Source organism: Dromiciops gliroides, chromosome 2 (genome assembly GCF_019393635.1).
Source record: "Dromiciops gliroides isolate mDroGli1 chromosome 2, mDroGli1.pri, whole genome shotgun sequence".
Lineage (NCBI taxonomy): Eukaryota > Metazoa > Chordata > Mammalia > Microbiotheria > Microbiotheriidae > Dromiciops > Dromiciops gliroides.
Genome location: NC_057862.1, coordinates 492,313,879 through 492,333,447, shown reverse-complemented (window position 1 = coordinate 492,333,447; position 19,569 = coordinate 492,313,879). Strand labels below are relative to the sequence as shown.

At 37.0% G+C, this 19,569-nt stretch overlaps 1 protein-coding gene across 1 annotated transcript in view; it reads right to left on the bottom strand.

Annotated features, from left to right (window-relative positions):
- Window positions 1–19,326, bottom strand: part of MBOAT2 (membrane bound O-acyltransferase domain containing 2) — a 173,983-nt gene extending 154,657 nt beyond the window's left edge. Inside the window, exon 1 of the mRNA XM_043987415.1 lies at window positions 19,004–19,326. Within this exon, the coding sequence (XP_043843350.1) occupies window positions 19,004–19,081 (78 nt within the window). The 5' untranslated portion in view covers window positions 19,082–19,326. The remainder of the gene's footprint in view (window positions 1–19,003) is intronic.
- Window positions 19,327–19,569: the final 243 nt, after the last annotated feature.

Sequence of the window (19,569 nt, the reverse complement as noted above, 5' to 3'; positions counted from 1 at the left end):
ATCAATAATTTTAGCATTTTAGGAGACTTTCCTTCTTTCATTGATAAAGAGGACAGGCGGAAAATTATAATCTAAAAAAGAAGCACGTTAAACTGTTTCAGCCTATTCTATCCAAGGTGAAATGTTTCCCTGAGTGTCTTCAAAATTCCAGTCTTTTAAACATTTTTATCCATTTAAGTGTCACACCAAGTGCCACACTTCTGAAAAAATTACTTTATAAATGAGTCCTGTGTTATATTATCTACCAGAAACTTTCCTAGAATGTAAGCTGTCTTTAATTTATATTTTCATACCTAAAAAAATTACCCTAATATCCTAGAAATGAACTTGTCGAAACTGCAAATTAAGTTATAACTAAAATCTAAGATAACAATATTCATTCTATTACTCAATTTTTATTTCAAATGTGCCCATTAGAATTTAATACAATATGGAAGGTCTATGTTTAAATATCAAATTTCCCAATATTTTCCCTTTCCCTCATTTCAGAGTTTAAAGAATACTTTCCAAGAAAAAACAACAACTGAGAACACAACTAGTGTCTCCTGATGACAGGAAATGTATTATTTACAACAAAGCATAGTGTATAATTTTTACAAAATTAATCCTAGCCCAGTGATACATAAAATAGCAAAGATAGCACTGGCATCTCAAATTCAAGATATAAAAAACCCAAATTAATAATTTTCCCTGAGACCTGCTTCTTTTTCTACTTCACTATGTTTGTCAATGGCATCACTATACTATCCAATCTCACAATTAAATCTGATTCTTTCTTTCTCCCTCACTTTTATAGACAGTGAGAATTGTCCACACCTCCTTTCCAACATTTCTCATGTGTTCCCTCTCACTATTCCTCCTATAGTACCATCACCTACTATACATGATTTAATAATATACTTCCTCATATTCACCTGTTGTGAGAGCCTCCTGAAGACTTCCCACCTCTTTTTCTTCCATCTTCTTTTCCATCCTTCCCACCCTGCCAGACTAAAATTCCTTACATACAGACCTATTTCTGTTATTTTCTTAGCTCAAAAAATTTTTCAAAAGTTCCCTACGGACCAGAAAATAAACTTCCAATTTTTCAACCCGATTTTCAGGGCACTCTACATTCAACATAGCATCATTACCTCAGTGTTTTCCAAACTTCTAAATTTCCACCAGCATTTTGCAGTGTTTGGTTCAGAGAACCAAACGATGTTTCTTATTTTATTACCCTCCGTTGACTTTACTCTATAATCTATCTTTCCTGAGCACAAACTGCACTTTTCTATGTCTCCAGCTTAGCTCAATCCTTGAATGGTAACACTTGAAAAGGAATGCCATCCTTTAAAATTCAACTTCAATACCATCTCTTCTTAAAACCTTTGCTGATCTTCCTCCCACTTCATCATTAAAAGAATTCCATGTCAGACAACATAGCACTTTGTTTTATAACTCATTATTGCACTTTATCACAAAATAGGACTTATCATAGTTTTCTTTGTTTTGATTTAATCTATTTCTTAGAATATAAGCACCATAAGGAGAGAGAGGCTCTCTTTTACCTAAACTTTGCATCTCCCATAGTGCTCTATAAACAGTTGTTGTTGTTGTTGTTGTTTCTTTGTTTTGTTTTTATGAGATATTTTATTTTTTCCATTACATGTAAAGATAGTTCTCAACTTTTGTTTATACATGCTTTACAATTTCAGATTTTTCTCCCTCCCTCCCCTCCCTCCCCCCCTCCCCTAGACAGCAGGTAATCTGATATAGGTTATATCTATATATCTCTATACATATACATATAGATATATATATATACACACACATATATATACACATAATAACATTAATCCTATTTCTGCATTAATCCTGTTACAAGAGAAAGAATCAGAGCAGTGATGCAAAACCTCAAAATAGAAAAAAAAACAACAACAGCACCCAAAACAAAAGAAATAATATGGTTCAATTAGCATCTATACTCCACAGTTCTTTCTTTCTTTTTTTTTTCTTGGATTTGGAGATCCTCTTCTATCATGAGTTCCCTGGAACTCTTCTGTACCATTGCATTGGTGAGAAGAATATAGTCCATCACAGTAGGTCAACACTCAATGTTGATGATACTGTGTACAATGTTCTTCTGGTTCTGCTCATCTCACTCATCATCAGCTCACGTAAGACCCTCCAGGTTTCTCTGAACTCTTCCTGCTCATCATTTCTTACAGCACAATAGTATTCCATTGTATTCATATACCACAACTTGTCCAGCCATTCCCCAATTGATGGGCACCCCCTCAACTTCCAATTCCTTGCTACCACGTAAAGAGCAGCTATAAATATTTTTGTACATGTGGGTCCCTTTCCCCCTTCCATGATTTCTTTGGGCAAAAGACCTAAAAGTGGGATTGCTGGGTCAAAGGGTATGCACAGCTTTATCGCCCTTTGGGCATAATTCCAAATTGCTCTCCAGAATGGTTGGATCAGCTCACAGCTCCACCAACAATGCATTAGTGTTCCAATTTTCCCACAGCCTCTCCAACATTTATTATCTTCCTTTTTTGTCATTTTAGCCAATCTGATAGGTGTCAGGTGGTACCTCAGAGTTGTTTTAATTTGCATCTCTCTAATCATTAGAGATTTAGAGCATTTTTTCATATGGGAATAGATAGCTTTGGTTTCTTCATCAGAAAACTGCCTGTTCATATCCTTTGACCATTTCTCAATTGGGGAATGACTTGGATTCTTATAAATTTGATTTAATTCCCTATATATTTTAGAAATGAGGCCTTTATCAGAAGCACTGGCCTCAAAAATTGTTTCCCAGCTTTCTGCCTCCCTTCCAATTTTGGATGCATTGCTTCTGTTTGTACAAAAATTTTTTAATTTAATATAATCAAAATCATTCACTTTGCATTTTATAATATACTCTATCTCATGTTTGGTCAAAAACTGTTCTCCTTTCCAAAGATCTGATAGGTACACTATTCCTTTCTCTCCTAATTTACCTATGGTATCACCTCTTATGTCTAAATCATGTATCCATTTTGACCTTATTTTAGTATAAGGTGTAAGATGTTGGTCTAAGCCTAATTTCTGCCATACTATCTTCCAGTTTTCCCAGCAGTTTTTGTCAAATACTGAGTTCCTATCCCAGAAGCTGGGGTCTTTGGGTTTATCAAACACTACATTACTAGTGTCATTTACTACTGCATTTCCTGAGCCTAGCCTATTCCATTGATCTACCACTCTATTTTTTAGCCAGTACCAGATAGTTTTGATGACTGCCGCTTTATAGTAAAGCTCCAGGTTTGGTACCGCTAACCCACCTTCCTGTGAATTTTTTTTCATTATTTCCCTGGATATTCTTGATTTTTTGTTTTTCCAGATGAATTTTGTTATTATTTTTTCTAGCTGTATAAAATAATTTTTAGGTAGCCTGATTGGTATGGCACTGAATAAGTAAATTAATTTAGGCAGTATTGTCATTTTTACTATATTAGCTCTGCCTATCCATGAGCAATTGATATCTTTCCAATTATTTAGATCTGATTTGATTTGTGTGAAGAGTGTTTGGTAGTTGTGTTCATAGAGTTCCTGGGTTTGTCTTGGCAAGTAGACTCCCAAGTATTTTATATTACCTACCGTTACTTTAAATGGAATTTCTCTTTCTATCTCTTGCTGCTGGACTTTGTTGGTCATGTATAGAAATGCTGATGATTTATGTGGATTTATTTTATATCCTGCTACTTTGCTAAAGTTGTTAATTGTTTCAAGTAATTTTTGACTTGATTCTCGAGGATTCCTTAAGTATACCATCATATCATCTGCAAAGAGTGATAGTTTTGTTTCCTCCTTGCCTATTCTAATTCCTTTAATTCCTTTCTCTTCTCTGATTGCTAAAGCTAACATTTCTAGAACAATATTAAATAATAGGGGTGATAATGGACATCCCTGTTTCACCCCTGATCTTATTGGGAAGGCCTCTAATTTATCTCCATTGCATATAATACTTGCTGATGGCTTTAGGTAGATACTGTTTATTATTCTAAGGAAAGCTCCCCCTATTCCTAAACTCTCTAGTGTTTTTATTAGGAATGGGTGCTGTACTTTGTCAAAAGCTTTCTCTGCATCTATTGAGATAATCATATGATTTTGGTTGGTATTCTTATTGATGTGGTTGATTATGTTAATAGTTTTCTTAATGTTGAACCAGCCCCGCATTCCTGGTATAAATCCCACCTGGTCATAGTGTATTATCCTGGTGATCACTTGCTGTAATCTCCTTGCTAATATATTATTTAAGATTTTAGCATCAATATTCATTAGGGAAATTGGTCTATAATTTTCTTTCTCTGTTTTTGCTTTGCCTGGTTTTGGTATCACCACCATATTTGTGTCATAAAACGAATTTGGTAGAACTCCTTCTTCACCTATTTTTCCAAATAATTTGTATAATATTGGAATTAATTGTTCTTTAAATGTTTGGTAAAATTCACCCATAAACCCATCTGGCCCTGGGGATTTTTTCTTAGGGAGTTCATTAATAGCTTGTTCAATTTCTTTTTCTAATATGGGTTTATTTAAGGATTTTATTTCCTCTTCAGTTAACCTGGGCAGTTTGTATTTTTGTAAATATTCATCCATTTCATTTAGATTGTCAAATTTATTGGCATACAGTTGGGCAAAATATTTCCTAATTATTGCTTTAATTTCCACTTCATTGGTGGTAACATCACCCTTTTCATTTTTGATACTGGTAATTTGGTTTTCTTCTTTCTTTTTTTTAATCAAATTAACCAATATTTTATCTATTTTATTGGTTTTTTCATAAAACCAGCTCTTAGTTTTATTGATTAATTCTATAGTTTTTTTGCTTTCAATCTTATTGATTTCTCCTTTAATTTTCAGGATCTCTAATTTAGTGTCTAATTGGGGATTTCTAATTTGTTCTTTTTCTAGCTTTTTAAGTTGCATGCCCAATTCATTAATCTCCTCTTTCTCTTTCTTATTCATGTAAGCATTTAGAGCTATAAATTTTCCCCTAAGCACTGCTTTGGCTGCATCCCATAGATTTTGGTATGTTGTCTCATTATTGTCATTCTCTTGGATAAAGTTATTGATTGTTTCTATGATTTCTTGTTTGGCCCATTCATTCTTTAGAATGAAATTATTTAGTTTCCAATTGATTTTCATTCTACTTTTCCCTGGCTCTTTCTTACATGTAATTTTTATTGCATCATGATCTGAGAAGGATGCATTTACTATTTCTGCCTTTCTACATTTGACTATGATGTTTTTGTGCCCTAATACATGGTCAATTTTTGAAAATGTGCCATGTACTGCTGAGAAAAAGGTATATTCCTTTCTATCCCCATTCAATTTTCTCCAGACATCTATCATGTCTAACTTTTCTAGTAATCTATTCACCTCTTTCACTTCTTTCTTATTTATTTTTTGGCTAGATTTATCTAATTCTGAGAGGGGGAGATTCAGATCCCCCACTAGTATAGTATTACTATCTAATTCCTCTTGTAACTCATTTAACTTCTCCTCTAAGAACTTGGATGCTATACCACTTGGCGCATACATATTCAATATTGATATTACTTCATTATCTATAGTATCTTTAAGTAAGATGTAATTTCCTTCCTTATCTCTTTTAATGAGATCTATTTTTGCCTGCACTTTGTCTGAGATAAGGATTGCTACCCCTGCCTTTTTGACTTTAGCTGAGGCATAATATATTCTGCTCCAGCCTTTTACCTTTACTCTGTGTGTATCTCTCTGCTTCAAATGTGTTTCTTGTAAACAGCATATTGTAGGGTTCTGGTTTTTAATCCACTCTGCAATTCGCTTCCGTTTTATAGCAGAGTTCATCCCATTCACATTCACAGTTATTATTACTGACTGTCTATTCCCCTCCATTCTATTTACCCCCTTTGTACTTTTCCCCCCTTCTTTCACCCTATTCCTTCTCACCGACGTTTTACTTCTTACCCCTGTCTCCCCCAATCTGCCCTCCCTTTTTATCACCCCCTCTCTTTTCTTTACCCTTTTCTCCCTTGCTTTTGTCCTCCCTTCTATCAGTCCCCCCCCTTTCCCTTCCCCTTTTGTTTCCCTAAAGAATGAGTTAAGTTTCTTTATCCCAATGAACGTATATGTTATTCCCTCTTTGAGTCAAATCTAATGAGAATAGGGTTGAAACAATGTTCACCCCTCCTTTCTTTCCCTCTATTATAATAGGTTTTTTTCCACCTCTTCATATGATATAATTCATCCCATTCCACCTCCCCTTTCCTCTCCTCCCCATAGACTCCCTTTTTATCCCCTTAATTCTTTTGTATCATCACATCAAAGACAATTTATATTTATACCCTCTATATAAAGTCCTTCTCTCTGCCCAAATACATTTACAGTTCTTAAGAGTTATGAGTATTATCTTCTTGTGTAGGGATATAAACAGTTTAACCTAATAGGGTAACTTTTTTTTTCCCCTCTGTTTACCTTTTTAAACTTCTCTTGAGTCTTGTATGTTGAGATCAAATTTTCTATTCAGTTCTGGTCTTTTCACCAGGAAAGATTGAAAGTCGCCAATGTCATTAAATGTCCATCTTTTCCCCTGAAAGAAAATGCACATTTTTGCTGGGTAATAGATTCTCGGCTGCAATCCAATCTCCTTTGCCTTCCGGAATATCATATTCCAAGCCTTGCGGTCCTTTAATGTTGAAGCTGCCAGGTCCTGAGCAATCCTGACTGTGGCTCCATGATATTTAAATTGCTTCTTTCTGGCTGCTTGGAGTATTTTCTCCTTCACCTGATAATTCTGGAATTTGGCTACAATATTCCTTGGAGTTTTCCTTTTGGGGTCTCTTTCAGGAGGTGATCGATGGATTCTTTCAATGATGATTTTATCCTCTGATTCTATGATATCAGGGCAGTTCTCCTTAATAATTTCCTGGAATATGGTATCTAGATTCTTTTTCTGGTCATGGCTTTCAGGCAGTCCAATGATTCTCAAATTGTCTCTCCTCGATCTGTTTTCCAGATCAGTTGTCTTTCCAATGAGGTATTTCACATTTTCTTCTATTTCTTCATTTTTTTTATTCTGCTTGACTGATTCTTGGTGTCTCATGGATTCCTTATCTTCCAACTGTCCCACTTTAATTTTTAAGGCATTGTTTTCTTCAGTGAGATTATGCACCTTTTTTTCCATTTGGCTAAGTGAATTTTTTAAGGTATTGTTTTCTTCAGTGAGATTATGCACCTTTTTTCCATTTGGCTAAGTGAATTTTTTAAGGTATTGTTTTCTTCAGTGAGATTATGCAGCTTTTTTTCCATTTGGCCAAATGAATTTTTTAAGGCTTTGTTTTCTTCAGCTTCCTTTTCTAAGCTGCTGATTCTTTTTTCATAGTTTTTTTGTTTTGCTTTCATTTCTCTCCCCATTTTTTCTTCTACCTCTTGCAATTGATTTTTAAAATCCTTTTTGAGCTCTTCCAGGAAGGCTTTTTGTTCTTGCGACCAATTCACCTTCCCTTGTGAGGCTTCAGATGTAGACAATTTGAGGCTATTGTCCTCATCTGAGTTTGTGTTGGCTTCTTCCCTATTGATACAGAAGCTCTCAATGGAGAGGGCTCTTTTTTGCTTCTTACTCATTATTGCAGCTTATTTATTTATTCTTTAAGTTGAGGTCTGCTCTGGGGGCACCAGGGGTCCCTGTTTTGGGCTTCTTGTGCAGGTGTATAGGTGCTGTGTGACCAGGCTTTTACTCTGAGGCCTTTATGGTGTGTGGAGATGCCCCGCCCTGCACTTCCTGTATGATTGTGCTCGGCCAGCCAGGCGCCAGACCCCGGCGTCTGATCCCGCCGTTCATGGCCCTCTCGGCCGGTGCAGGTAAGTTTTTCCACTGTCCTTCTTGGCCACCAGATTTTTGAACCAGGTTCCGGGAGCCTCAGTTGTTCGGCTGTGGCCCGCAGCTCCTGCTGACTTGCCCTGACCCCCTCGGCGCTGGGTTGCTGCCCTGCGCTGGGCCTCCCTTTTGCCCGAGTCAGACCGACCTTTTCCTGAAGTCTTCTAAATTATCTCTGGTTGGAGGACTGTGTCTCTCTGTCTCTTTGCAGGTTCTGTAGTTTCAGAATCTGTCCAGAGGCTTGATTTAATGTTCGTTTTGAGGGAACAGAAGGAGAGCTCAGGCAGCTTGCTGCTTCCTCTCCGCCATCTTGGCTCCAACAGTTGTTGTTTAAGAAATCTATCCTAAATTATGCCCAATAGGCTATAAAACTGTGCATAACCTTTGACCCAGCGATACCATTATTAGTTCTTTATCCCAAAGATATCAAAGAAGAAGGGAAAGGACATATATGTACAAAAATATTTCTAGCACCTCTTTTTGTAGTGGCAAAGAATTAGACATTAAAGGGACCCCCATCAATTGGTGAGTGGCTGAAGAAGTTGTGGTATAGGATTGTAATGAAATAGTAATGGGCTATAAGAAATGACAAAGGGGATGGGTTCAGAAACACCTGAGAAAACTTGTATGAACTGATGAAAAGTCAAGTGAGAAGAGCCAGAACACTGTATGCAGTGAACAACTATGAAAGACTTAGCTATTCTCATCAATATAAGGATCCATGACATTTTCTTTCTTTCTTTTTTTTTTTTTTAGTGAGGCAATTGGGGTTAAGTGACTTGCCCAGGGTCACACAGCTAGTAAGTGTTAAGTGTCTGAGGCCGGATTTGAACTCAGGTACTCCCGACTCCAAGGCCGGTGCTCTATCCACTGTGCCACCTAGCTGCCCCAATCCATGACATTTTCAAAGGACTCATGATGAAAAATGTTATCCACTTCCAGAGAAAACTGATGAACTGTGAGAGCAAATTGAAGCACACTTTTTTCACTTTGTTTTCTTGCTTTGGCGGGGAGCAATATGGCTAATATGGAAATATTTTGTATTACTTTACATGAATAATGGGTATCATATTGCATGCTTTCTCAATGAATGGGGTGGGGGAGACTGGAGGAGAGGATAGAATTTGGAACTCACCATTTAAAAAATGTTCAAAAAAGAACTAAAAGAGAAAAAAAAAGAAATCTATCATGAACTATCTAATCCTATTATCTATACTCCACTCCCTACTTTTGCTTCCTGCCTTTCATTTTCTCACCAAAAATCCACTGTCACTTCTAGTAGTCATGATATAATTCATTTTAACAACTGAGTCTAGGAATGAAGCAGGCCTGACATCATATACGGTACAACAGGATATTTTAAATAAGTCCCAAATTCAAAGAATTGGAAGAATATATAGCATTTTGTCTAAGTTTGATAGGCACAGATTAGGTTATTACAAGTCTTTCTAAGGATTTCTCTATTAGTAGCTAGATCAAATTTTTTAAATGATACTTTATCAAGGCTATTTTTTCATTCTATGTAAACCAATGCACAGCTGTGTTGTTGGATCTGCAGACAGAATGTAACATTAGCAGTGTGAAATTCCAACCTTCCATTTTTAAAGGGTGTTAACTTTCAAGACTATTTCCAAAACTGTGACCCTTGTCATGTACAAACTCCTACAGAATGCAAAAAAATCTTCAAATTGGAACTTCTTTTGGTCAGTTTGTGTGGAGTTCTCACTTCTATCTGACTCAGTCAAAGACCACTACAACAATCCCTAACCACCTGGTGGCATCTTTCTGCATACAATCAGCCCGCCCCCTAACTGCACAAAACTGTTCTTCAACATCAACCCCTCATCTCTGAGGTCCGTCACAGTGAAGAAACCCTTGTGTGGACATCTGAAGGGCCCTTCCCTTCCACTCTACCTCCGAATCCAATATAATGCCAAATGCAGACATGTTATTTCATCCTTGAGGGAACTCTTGATAAGGAAACTCATCTTTAGGATGTGCAGCTGTTCTGCAATTTATAGTCTTAGCTGAGGAGAGGGATTAAATGACTTGTCCAGAGTCACAGAGTCAATGTATGTCAGGTGGGTGCCTTGAATGTTATTTCCTCAATCCCAGTCCAGCTCTCTAACCATTATACCATAGTGGATTGTAATATGACCTCCCACAATCTAGGTATCTTTTGTAGTAGTCATGTCAACAAATGACTTACATTGATCTTTGTCAAGTGAATTGCTATTACATTAGAGTCCCCCCTCCTGACCTTTCTTTCTTCTCCATCTCCCTGACAGCTCCACCAACACACTGAATTTGTGAAGCTGATATTTTAAAAGTAAACGCAATGGGGCAGCTAGGTGGCGCAGTGGATAGAGCACCGGCCCTGGAGTCAGGAGTACCTGAGTTCAAATAGGGCCTCAGACACTTAACACTTACTAGCTGTGTGACCCTGGGCAAGTCACTTAACCCCAATTGCCTCACTAAAAAAAAAAAGTAAACGCAAAATTATACAGTTGTCCCTAAAGAATTATACAAAGTAGCATCAATTCATCCCTCAGTCCTGCGGAAAGAATTTCTGAATCTCCAATCTGCTACCAATGATATTAGCTACCTCTTCCAATTCTGGGCCATCTGAAAATTTTCTAAGCACGCTGAGAATTGAAGATTTAGAGCTAGAAGTTACCTCAGAGTTCATCTAGTCCAACCCCTCATTCTAAAATTGAGGTCACCCTAGTTACTATAGAATCTAGTATTAATAATACAGGTATAATTTGAAGCCATCTCCTATAACATCAAATCCATCCTACCCATGTCTTCAGCCTTGTCAGTGATAAAGAAAAAGTCTCATAAAAATATTAGTTTGGGCCTATATTGAGAAAGGTAATGGAATTTTAAAAAATAAAATAAATATCTTTCTATATCCCTTCATTGCACTATTCCCATCTTGTGTATTTGGAAATGAAAGTAAAAAAAAAATGAATTCTTTCAAATTGGATTCTAAGCCTAGCTAAATCCAGTCAACCTTTGTGTCTGCTTCCCTATTCCTCTACTTTAGAGAAAAATTGAAAGAAGAATTAATATAAAGAAGCAAATTTAGCAAGAAAAAATGTAAAAGAAATTACTTTCTTGATTATGAATAAAGTGAATATGATTTTAAAATCTGATAGACTATAATATGCTCGGGACATGGGGCTGCCTGGTTAACTCAATTTTCTAATTAGGCAAAAAAACCATACATTTGCTCCACGCTTTGTCAAAAATTTCTCAGAAATATAGAATACTGTGCTGATTTAGAAAACACAGAATACTGAACAAAGAGAAGAGACTTTAACAATAACTTAGTTCAACCCACTCATTTTACAAATGGCAAAATTTAATTCCAGAAAATTGTCTTACTTAAATATGGATCTAGTACAACTTACTCATTTAACTCATGATGAACCAGAATTCTAGAAAAATAACATGATTAACCTAGGTTCATATAGCTAGTTATTGGCAAAGCTGGGACAAGAGTAAAGGTCCTCTAACTCTCAAATTCAGTACTTTTCCTACTTTATCACATTGTCTTAATAATCAATTTTTAAATCTCATAATTACTCAAATGAACTTAACCATAAAGGTATATCATGGACACAAAAAAGGTGTAAACAATCAGAGTTATGTATACATTGACAAGAAGAGAACCCCTGGCAAGTCATATGTGTTTGGGGAGTTTTTTTGGTTTTTTTTAGTGAGGCAATTGGGGTTAAGTGACTTGCCCAGGGTCACACAGCTAGTAAGTGTTAAGTGTCTGAGGCCGGATTTGAACTCAGGAACTCCTGATTCCAGCGCCAGTGCTCTATCCACTGCGCCACCTAGCTGCCCCCAAGTCATATGTGTTTTTTAAAAATAAATTCCCAGTGTAAGCTTATACTGAAGCCTGCCTCTACTGAAAGTGGCATAACCCCAAAAAGTAAATCTTTAAAGAGTTCAGTTCTAGATAACTGATTTTTTTTTACTATAAATAACTGTAAGAGAGTAAGAATAGAATGAAAATAAGGATAACCACACAAAGTACAAAGTAAAATAAAGGAATAAAGATAAGATATGCTTGTACTCCATCAAGTTTCTATATTTATACATTATACTTACTTTTTGTTTCTTGCTGCTAATGCTATAAATTAGCTAACTAAAATAGATCAGAATATTCTAATAAATCTCAGAACTTCAAATCGCAGATCTGTAGAGTTAGCAGAGATATTTCCCATCTACCATATCTCCTATCTTCACAGCTTACCAGAATTCTCTTTAAAGTGGGAAGCACAGTGGACAGTTATGACCTTTCTTTACTCTAACATGAGATTTTTACTGTGAGCCTACCAACCCATAATTTCATCACCCCAGGCCTAGAAGATTACACTGTCACCAATCCAGCAATCCTCCACTATTCAATGATCACAGACTTCAGGTTAATTAAAAGTAGATATTTCGGGGGTGGCTAGGTGGTGCAGTGGATAAAGCACCGGCCCTGGATTCAGGAGTTCCTGAGTTCAAATCTGGCCTCAGACATTTGATACTTACTGGCTGTGTGACCATGGGCAAGTCACTTAACCCCCATTGCCCCACCAAAAAAAAAAAACCACCTAACAAAAGTAGATATTTCTAGCCAAAAAAAATGTTGAAACTCTAGTCTAAATTATCTATTTATTGGGAAGTGTTATATTTGCCTAACATCAAAAATGTAAGTTAAAACCAAGCTTTTGATTCAAAACTTCTGTAGCTTCCATTATTGCTCTCTCACCCCTCCCCCTATAAAGAAACAATTTTAACATTAGAAGAGACCTCAGAGATTACCTAGTATGAGCCATAAATGAGTGGATACCTCTTCTAAACCCCCCCAAATTATCATTAAATTCTATCGGCCAGCTACTGTTAGCCTTTGAATTTCATATAACCTTGTAGAATATTAATTTGTATGGTCATAGTGAGAGAACACAAAAGCCAGAAGGGATAAGACACCAATTTGTTCAATACCTTCAAATTTTACAGATGTGGAAGCTAAGGCCCAGCCAAGGTGAAGTGACTCTAAGGTGAAGTGACAGCTAAGGTCACATAGTTGGTTAAATGTCAATGAATAAGTACCAATTAATAATACATTGCAACCCAGCAGGAAGACATAGAAAGGGAAATTTCATTTAAAATAACTGTAAAAAGAAAGAGTAAAATAACTGTAGAGAAATTAAATACTTAGGAGTCTACCTGCCAAGACACACATAGGAATTATTTGAACACCATTACAAAACCCTTTTCACACAAATAATAACAGATCTAAACAATATTAGAAATAGTAATGGCTCATAGGTAGGCTGAGCCAATATAATAAAATGGTAATGCTACCTAAATTAATTTATTGAGTGCCATACCAAACTTCCAAAGAATTATTATATAGAACTAGAAAAAATAATTAACAAAATGCATCTAGAGGAACAAAAGGATTAAGGGAATCAATTTTTTATAAAGTGAAGGAAGACAGCCTAGCAGTACCAGATCTCAAACTATATTACAAAATTTGATAGCATATAAGAAATAGAATGGTGGATCAGTGAGGTACACAATACGCAGTAGTAAATGACCACAGCAATGTAGTGTTTCATAAATCCAAAGATCCAAGCTTTTAGTGTAGGAACTCACTTTTTGAGAAAAACTGCTGGGAAAACTGAAAAGCAGTCTGGTGGTCTGGCAGAAACTAGACACAGACCAACATCTCAGATGATATACCAAGATAAGCCCAAAACAAGGTAGATGATTTAAACATAAAGGTCGAAATCATAAGCAAGTTAATGGAGCATGGAAACAATTACCTATAAGATCTATGGATATGGGAAGAGTTAATAACCAAACAAAAGATAAAGAGGATCGTGAGAAGTTAAATGGATAATTTTGATTACATGAAATTTAAAAGGTTTTTGTACACACAAAACTAATACAGCCAAAATTAGAAGGGAAACATGGAACTCCAGGAAAAAAAAGTTTACAGCAAGTTTCTTTGATAAAGGTCTAATTTCTCAAATATATGGAACTGAGCCAAATTTGTAAAAATAAGAGGCATTCTCCAATTGATAAATGGGCATAGTATATGAAAAGGCAGTTTTCAGAAGAAGAAATCAAAAGTATTAATAGTCATATGAAAAAATGCTCTAAATCATGAACAATTAGAGAAAGGCATATTAAAACAACTCTCACATAGCACCTCACACCCATCAAATTGGTTAACATAACATAAAAGGAAAATATATACTGGAGATGTAGAAAAATTATACTAATGCACTATTGGTGGAGCTGTAATCTGGTCCAACCATTCTGGAAAACAGTTTGGAATATGCCCAAAGGGCTATAAAACTGTGCATAATCTTTGACCCAGAAAAACTTTTACTAGTTTTATATCCCAAAGAAATGAAAGAAAAAAAGGCAAAGGATTCATATATACAAAAATATTTATAGCAACTCTTTTTTCTGGTAGCAAAGAATTGGAAATTGAAAGGATGCCCATCAATTGGGGAACAACTGAACAAGTTGTGGTATAAGATTGTGTTAAAATACCATTGTGTTGTTAGAAAAGATGAAAGAGATTGTTTTATAAAAACCTGGGAAGCCTTATATAAACTGATGTAAAGTGAAGTGAGTAGAACTAAAAGAACATTGCACATAATAGCAGTAATATTGTAATGAGGACCAACTGTGAAAGACTTAGCTACTCTGATTAATAAATACAATGATCCATGACAATTCCAAAGGACTTATGCTGGAAAATGCTATTCACCTACAGAGAGAACTGATGAACTCTAAGTGTAAACTGAAGCATATTTTTCTTAAAAAAAAAAATTCATTACAAACTTAGAAAATTATAGAAGATGCTGTATATAACCAGGAAACAAAAGCAAATGAGAGGAAGAGTAGCTAAATTATTTAAAATAAAAGTGAGAATAAAATAGATGAAAAAGTTACAGAATGAACTGGGATCAATGTAAAGTAAAAAATGTAAAGGGTTCCCTTCTCTTCAAGTATTATCTAGCTTTGTCAAACTATAACTATTCAAACACACAAAATCAAGGGTTTAGCATGGTCTTCCAAAAAAAGGGACCTCATACACTAATTTGAACTTTTTTGCCAAAAATGCCAAGCCAAATATCAGACTACAGAGATATCTATCTATTCAATTGTGATAGCAGTAATACCAATTGTTCCTAAAGAAAATGGCTGAAAAACAAAAGTATGGAAAGATAACCCCTCACAAATTCTTCAGATAATTTATAAGGATAGATAATTTACAAGTAACTTACCACCCTCTAAAAATGTGTTAGTTAAAAGCACTCTGAAAAACGGGCTGATTTAAGAATATCTATTCTCTCTTATTCATCTTATTTTTGCATTCATTTTGTCTTCTATTATCTTTAAAATACTTTATTAATGGTCAAAGACTTAAGCTGATTCTCTTTTACAAAGCATATTCATCTTTTCCCTTTTGCAGAACAGCTTCTTTCAAATTTATCCTTAAAACTTTGTCTATGAATCTTTTTATCAATAGCTACCCACTCCAGATAATTTTGGAAATAAATTCACAGCACAAGGTTTGGAGAAAGCAATAAGGATACTGAATCCTCTTCATGTTTTAAGCCTCATATACCACATCTGCATATTTCTTTTTATTTAAACTTTAAGGCCACTAAAGAAAGAGGGGAGTTGCTTTTCTCTTAGATACCACAGGGTAAATAAGATACTATTGTTGAGAGTAGAGATAGGCCTGGTCTGTGATTTCTTTCTTATAGAGAATCCCTGAATGTGCAAAGTGCCTCCCCCAATGCAGGTCAGCACCTTCTCAGCAATTTATAGTCTTATAGTGTTGCCTAGAACACTTGATTGGCCCAGGGTCTAACACAGTCTCAGAGGTAGGCCAAGGCTCTATCCACTACTCCATATCCCCATATTGCTTCTTTTCTTGGTAAAAATAAATTGGTGAAATAAACTGGGTAATCTCCCTATCTAGTGGATTTATGGAAATATACAGACAGGGGTTATACAGGATGGAAGATGGAATTACATCACTGGAACAAATACTCATATTGATAAAATTCATAAATCAATCCAAGACAGACTCGTCAACTTCATCATCTTCATTTTTAAATTAAAAATTTTCTTTCAACTCTTTTGTGCTTTCCTTCATTCTGTAATCTTATTTTCTTACATTATTTAAATTCTAATTCATTCTATCTTCTTCATTAATTCCAAGAAACATTATTATTATTTCCCTGAAGTGCCCTTGCTTCTTTGTATCTTCAATGTATTTTTTAATTTCCTAAATTTGTATAGTAAAATTAATTGACACAAAATCAACACACACTAACAGGTAATATTTTAACACCTTTTATTTCCCAGTTTATCCTATACTGATTCACACCATTCTGGTTTTAACCAACTCACTGTTTTACTGTGATAATAAATTATTTTTTCCTTGTTAAAGGCTTCTTTTCAAGTAAACATGTATACATATATATGGATGTGTGACCTTCAAATAATGATTAACATTATTTTCAATGTGAGAGTTAACATTTTTATAACACTGAAATGTCAATTATCCAAAAATGTGTATCAATTGTTTAAAACCCTTGGCTAATGTTTAAGCTATTACTTAGTTAGGTTAGGTTATTATTCAAAGAAACAATTTTTATAACCACTATTAAAAAAGACCTTATGTAATGGCTACCCTATATTCTCCCTCGGTACTTAATGGGAAAAATTAAATTCTCCCACAATCCAAATTCACGATTAAATAGACCTATTATATAAAGGCAAAAGATTCTAAATTATCAAGTCAAAGGTTCCGGGAGAAAGGCAAATCTCACAGTTTAGCGATCACCTACAGATGATTAAGAATTTTACTCTTTTCCCCCTCTTGATTCTCCTTCAGATTTCAACATGAGAGAGTTCAAAAAAGTCCATTACAGATAATAAAAACAACTAATAGAGTGAAATTTTAAAAAGTCATATACAAATATTAGATTAGATAGAAAGGAAAGAATGTTTTTTCACATGTTGCTATTACAACAGGTGAACACAGAGGTTGGCTGTATCTGTGATCAAGAAAATAAGAATTATCAGGCAGCTACTCCACAGGTATGATGGCAATTCTTGATACACACTTTATGTATCATAGTAACATAGTAAATGTCAAGGATTCGAGACAATGAAAGTCATATCCAATTATATGGAAAGTACAGAAGTTAGAAACTATTTTAAAAGGCATTGTAATTTTCACTGGACTGGGTTATGATTTGTTCTTTACCTATAAATTCAATTTTTACCACCTGGGTCAACAGCATTGAATAAGAGGATTAATATTAAGAAACATATTTCAATTTATAAGAATGTTAAGCATTATTGATGTTCTATGCAAGGTTTGGGGGGTTTGGGGGGGGAGGTACCTTCCTTTAAATCACAATCTACTAATCATAATCTCTAAAGTGTAATCTAAGTATTTACTCCATTAGTTTAAGTTAAAACAATTTATTTGAAGTTTGGCTGAAACTTAAAGCAAATGCTTTAAACTTTAAATAATAAAAATGTTTTAGCCTAAATTAATGAAATAAATGCTCAGATTTCAAAAAGCTTTAACTTTATGCCTACCTATCTGGGCTCGGTATTCCTTAAAATCTTGCCAAACCCACTGCCATATTCTCTATGAGATCAAGCGTCTCATAAGCAGTTTCAAACACAGGGGTCATCTCCTAACCCTTTCTTACCTTATGTGAAATTCCTCCTGACATCAATGAAAGCAACACATTAAAGATCAAGGACAATTCATGAACACCCTGTAATATTTATCCAAGAAAGCCTTGTTGCTTTACCAGATCAAGGCACATTTGTAATAACATTAAGCTAGAATTAAAAATTAATTACCTATGGACTTGAAATTGGAATAATTCTCTAACCTATCGGCAATTAGCAATACCTCCAGAGACTCTCCTCACAAATAAAACTACTCAAACTTTTGTTTTCTGAATAAAATTAGTTATGTCTTCCTGAAACCATCTATCCCTCAATATTCCTTTCCACATAAGGTAAAATCAGGATACATATAAATTCTATCCATGCACGTATACAGCAAAATATCTCTGTGGGTTCCTTCCGTTGAGATGGAAAAATTTAACATATTTTTCTACTGGGAAACCAAATTCCCACTTTTCTACCTTACTTCTCCCTACCCCGAAGTGTTCCTAAAACTGATGCCTGTTATTAGGACACCACAGTAGGACAAGAAAACTGTATTTTTAAAAAGTGTAACAAGGCTCAATAATATCAGGTACACCTACACACGCGTCCGTTGGTCCCTCCATCCCTTCACTTGACAGATTCACCCTGAAGCTCCAGTGTACCCGTACAGGTGAAACCGTGCAGGGGTTGGGGATGGGGGGGGAGGCGGGATGGCCCGGAGGCTCCGCTCTGTACTGCTGGGTGAACGAAGCAGATGCGCGCGAGCCCCCTAAGCCCCGATTTCAGCACCCCCACAAACTCGGGCAGATCACCGCTAGTAAACAGCTACAGGCTAGACATTCGAGGTGCGTGCACCTTGCCGGGACCCCACAGCCGGGAAGGGAGGCATATTTCCATCATCACCCTCACCACCACCACTATCATCACCACCCCCCCACCCCCAAATACCCCCTAATCCACGGGCGTCTTATAAATAGCCTCCACAACATGCCTGGAACAGGCACTCATACCCATCCCTGGCCCCCACCCGAGAGCCAAGACGGGGTGGGGGGTGCGGATGGAGATGGGGGCTGGGGAGACTGGAGACGAGAGACGGGCACAGAGGGGATCGTTGTGATTGCACAATAACAGGTTTATCGCCCTCTCCCTAGCTCCGGTAGAGATGCACACTGGATACTGGAGGGGGGGAAGAATGTTCCTCTGACCTACCCCCACCCCAGATTCCTGTGTAATTAATTGAGGGAGGCAAGATAAAGACTAAATGCCACCCGACGCCCCGACTTCGTTCCCTTTACTGGCATCTCAAAACCGGCGGAGCGGGGGCGGGGCAAGGGGGAGGGTCATGGGGAGCGCGACCCCCCAAGGGGATACCTGGTCTATGGGTAGCTGCACCGCGTTGCTGAGGGGTTGCAGCAGGGTGGAGCCGGTGGTGCTGGTGGTAGTAGCCATGGCCGAAGCCTCCTCTCCCCAGCCCGCCCGCCCTCCTGTCTGCCCCCTCGCTCGCTCCCTAGGGGAGTCCGCTCCCGAGGCAGAGAAAGCCTCGCTGGCGGAGGAAAAGGAGGAGGAGGAGGAAGATGGGGATGGAGCTGCCGGCCGCCGCGGCTGCGGCTGCTACTGCTGCTGCTGCTGCTGCTGCTGTTGCTGCTGCTGCTGCTGCTGCTGCTGCTGCTGCTGCTGCTGCTGCTGCCGCCTCTCTGGCCCCTTTCGCAGCTCGCGGGAGGAGGGGGGAGAGAAGGGAGGAGGGGGCGGTGACCAGGCACGTCCCTCCTCTCCGAGCCGCCGCCACCGCCACTCCCGGGCTCCGCCCCACTTCAGACCCCACCCCCCCGGTCATCCACACAGCCTCCGGTCCGACCCGACCTGGCCAGACCGGGTTTAGGCAGCCTGGCTCATTGGGCCTCCTCCCCTTCCGACATCCCCCCCAAAACAAACCTCTA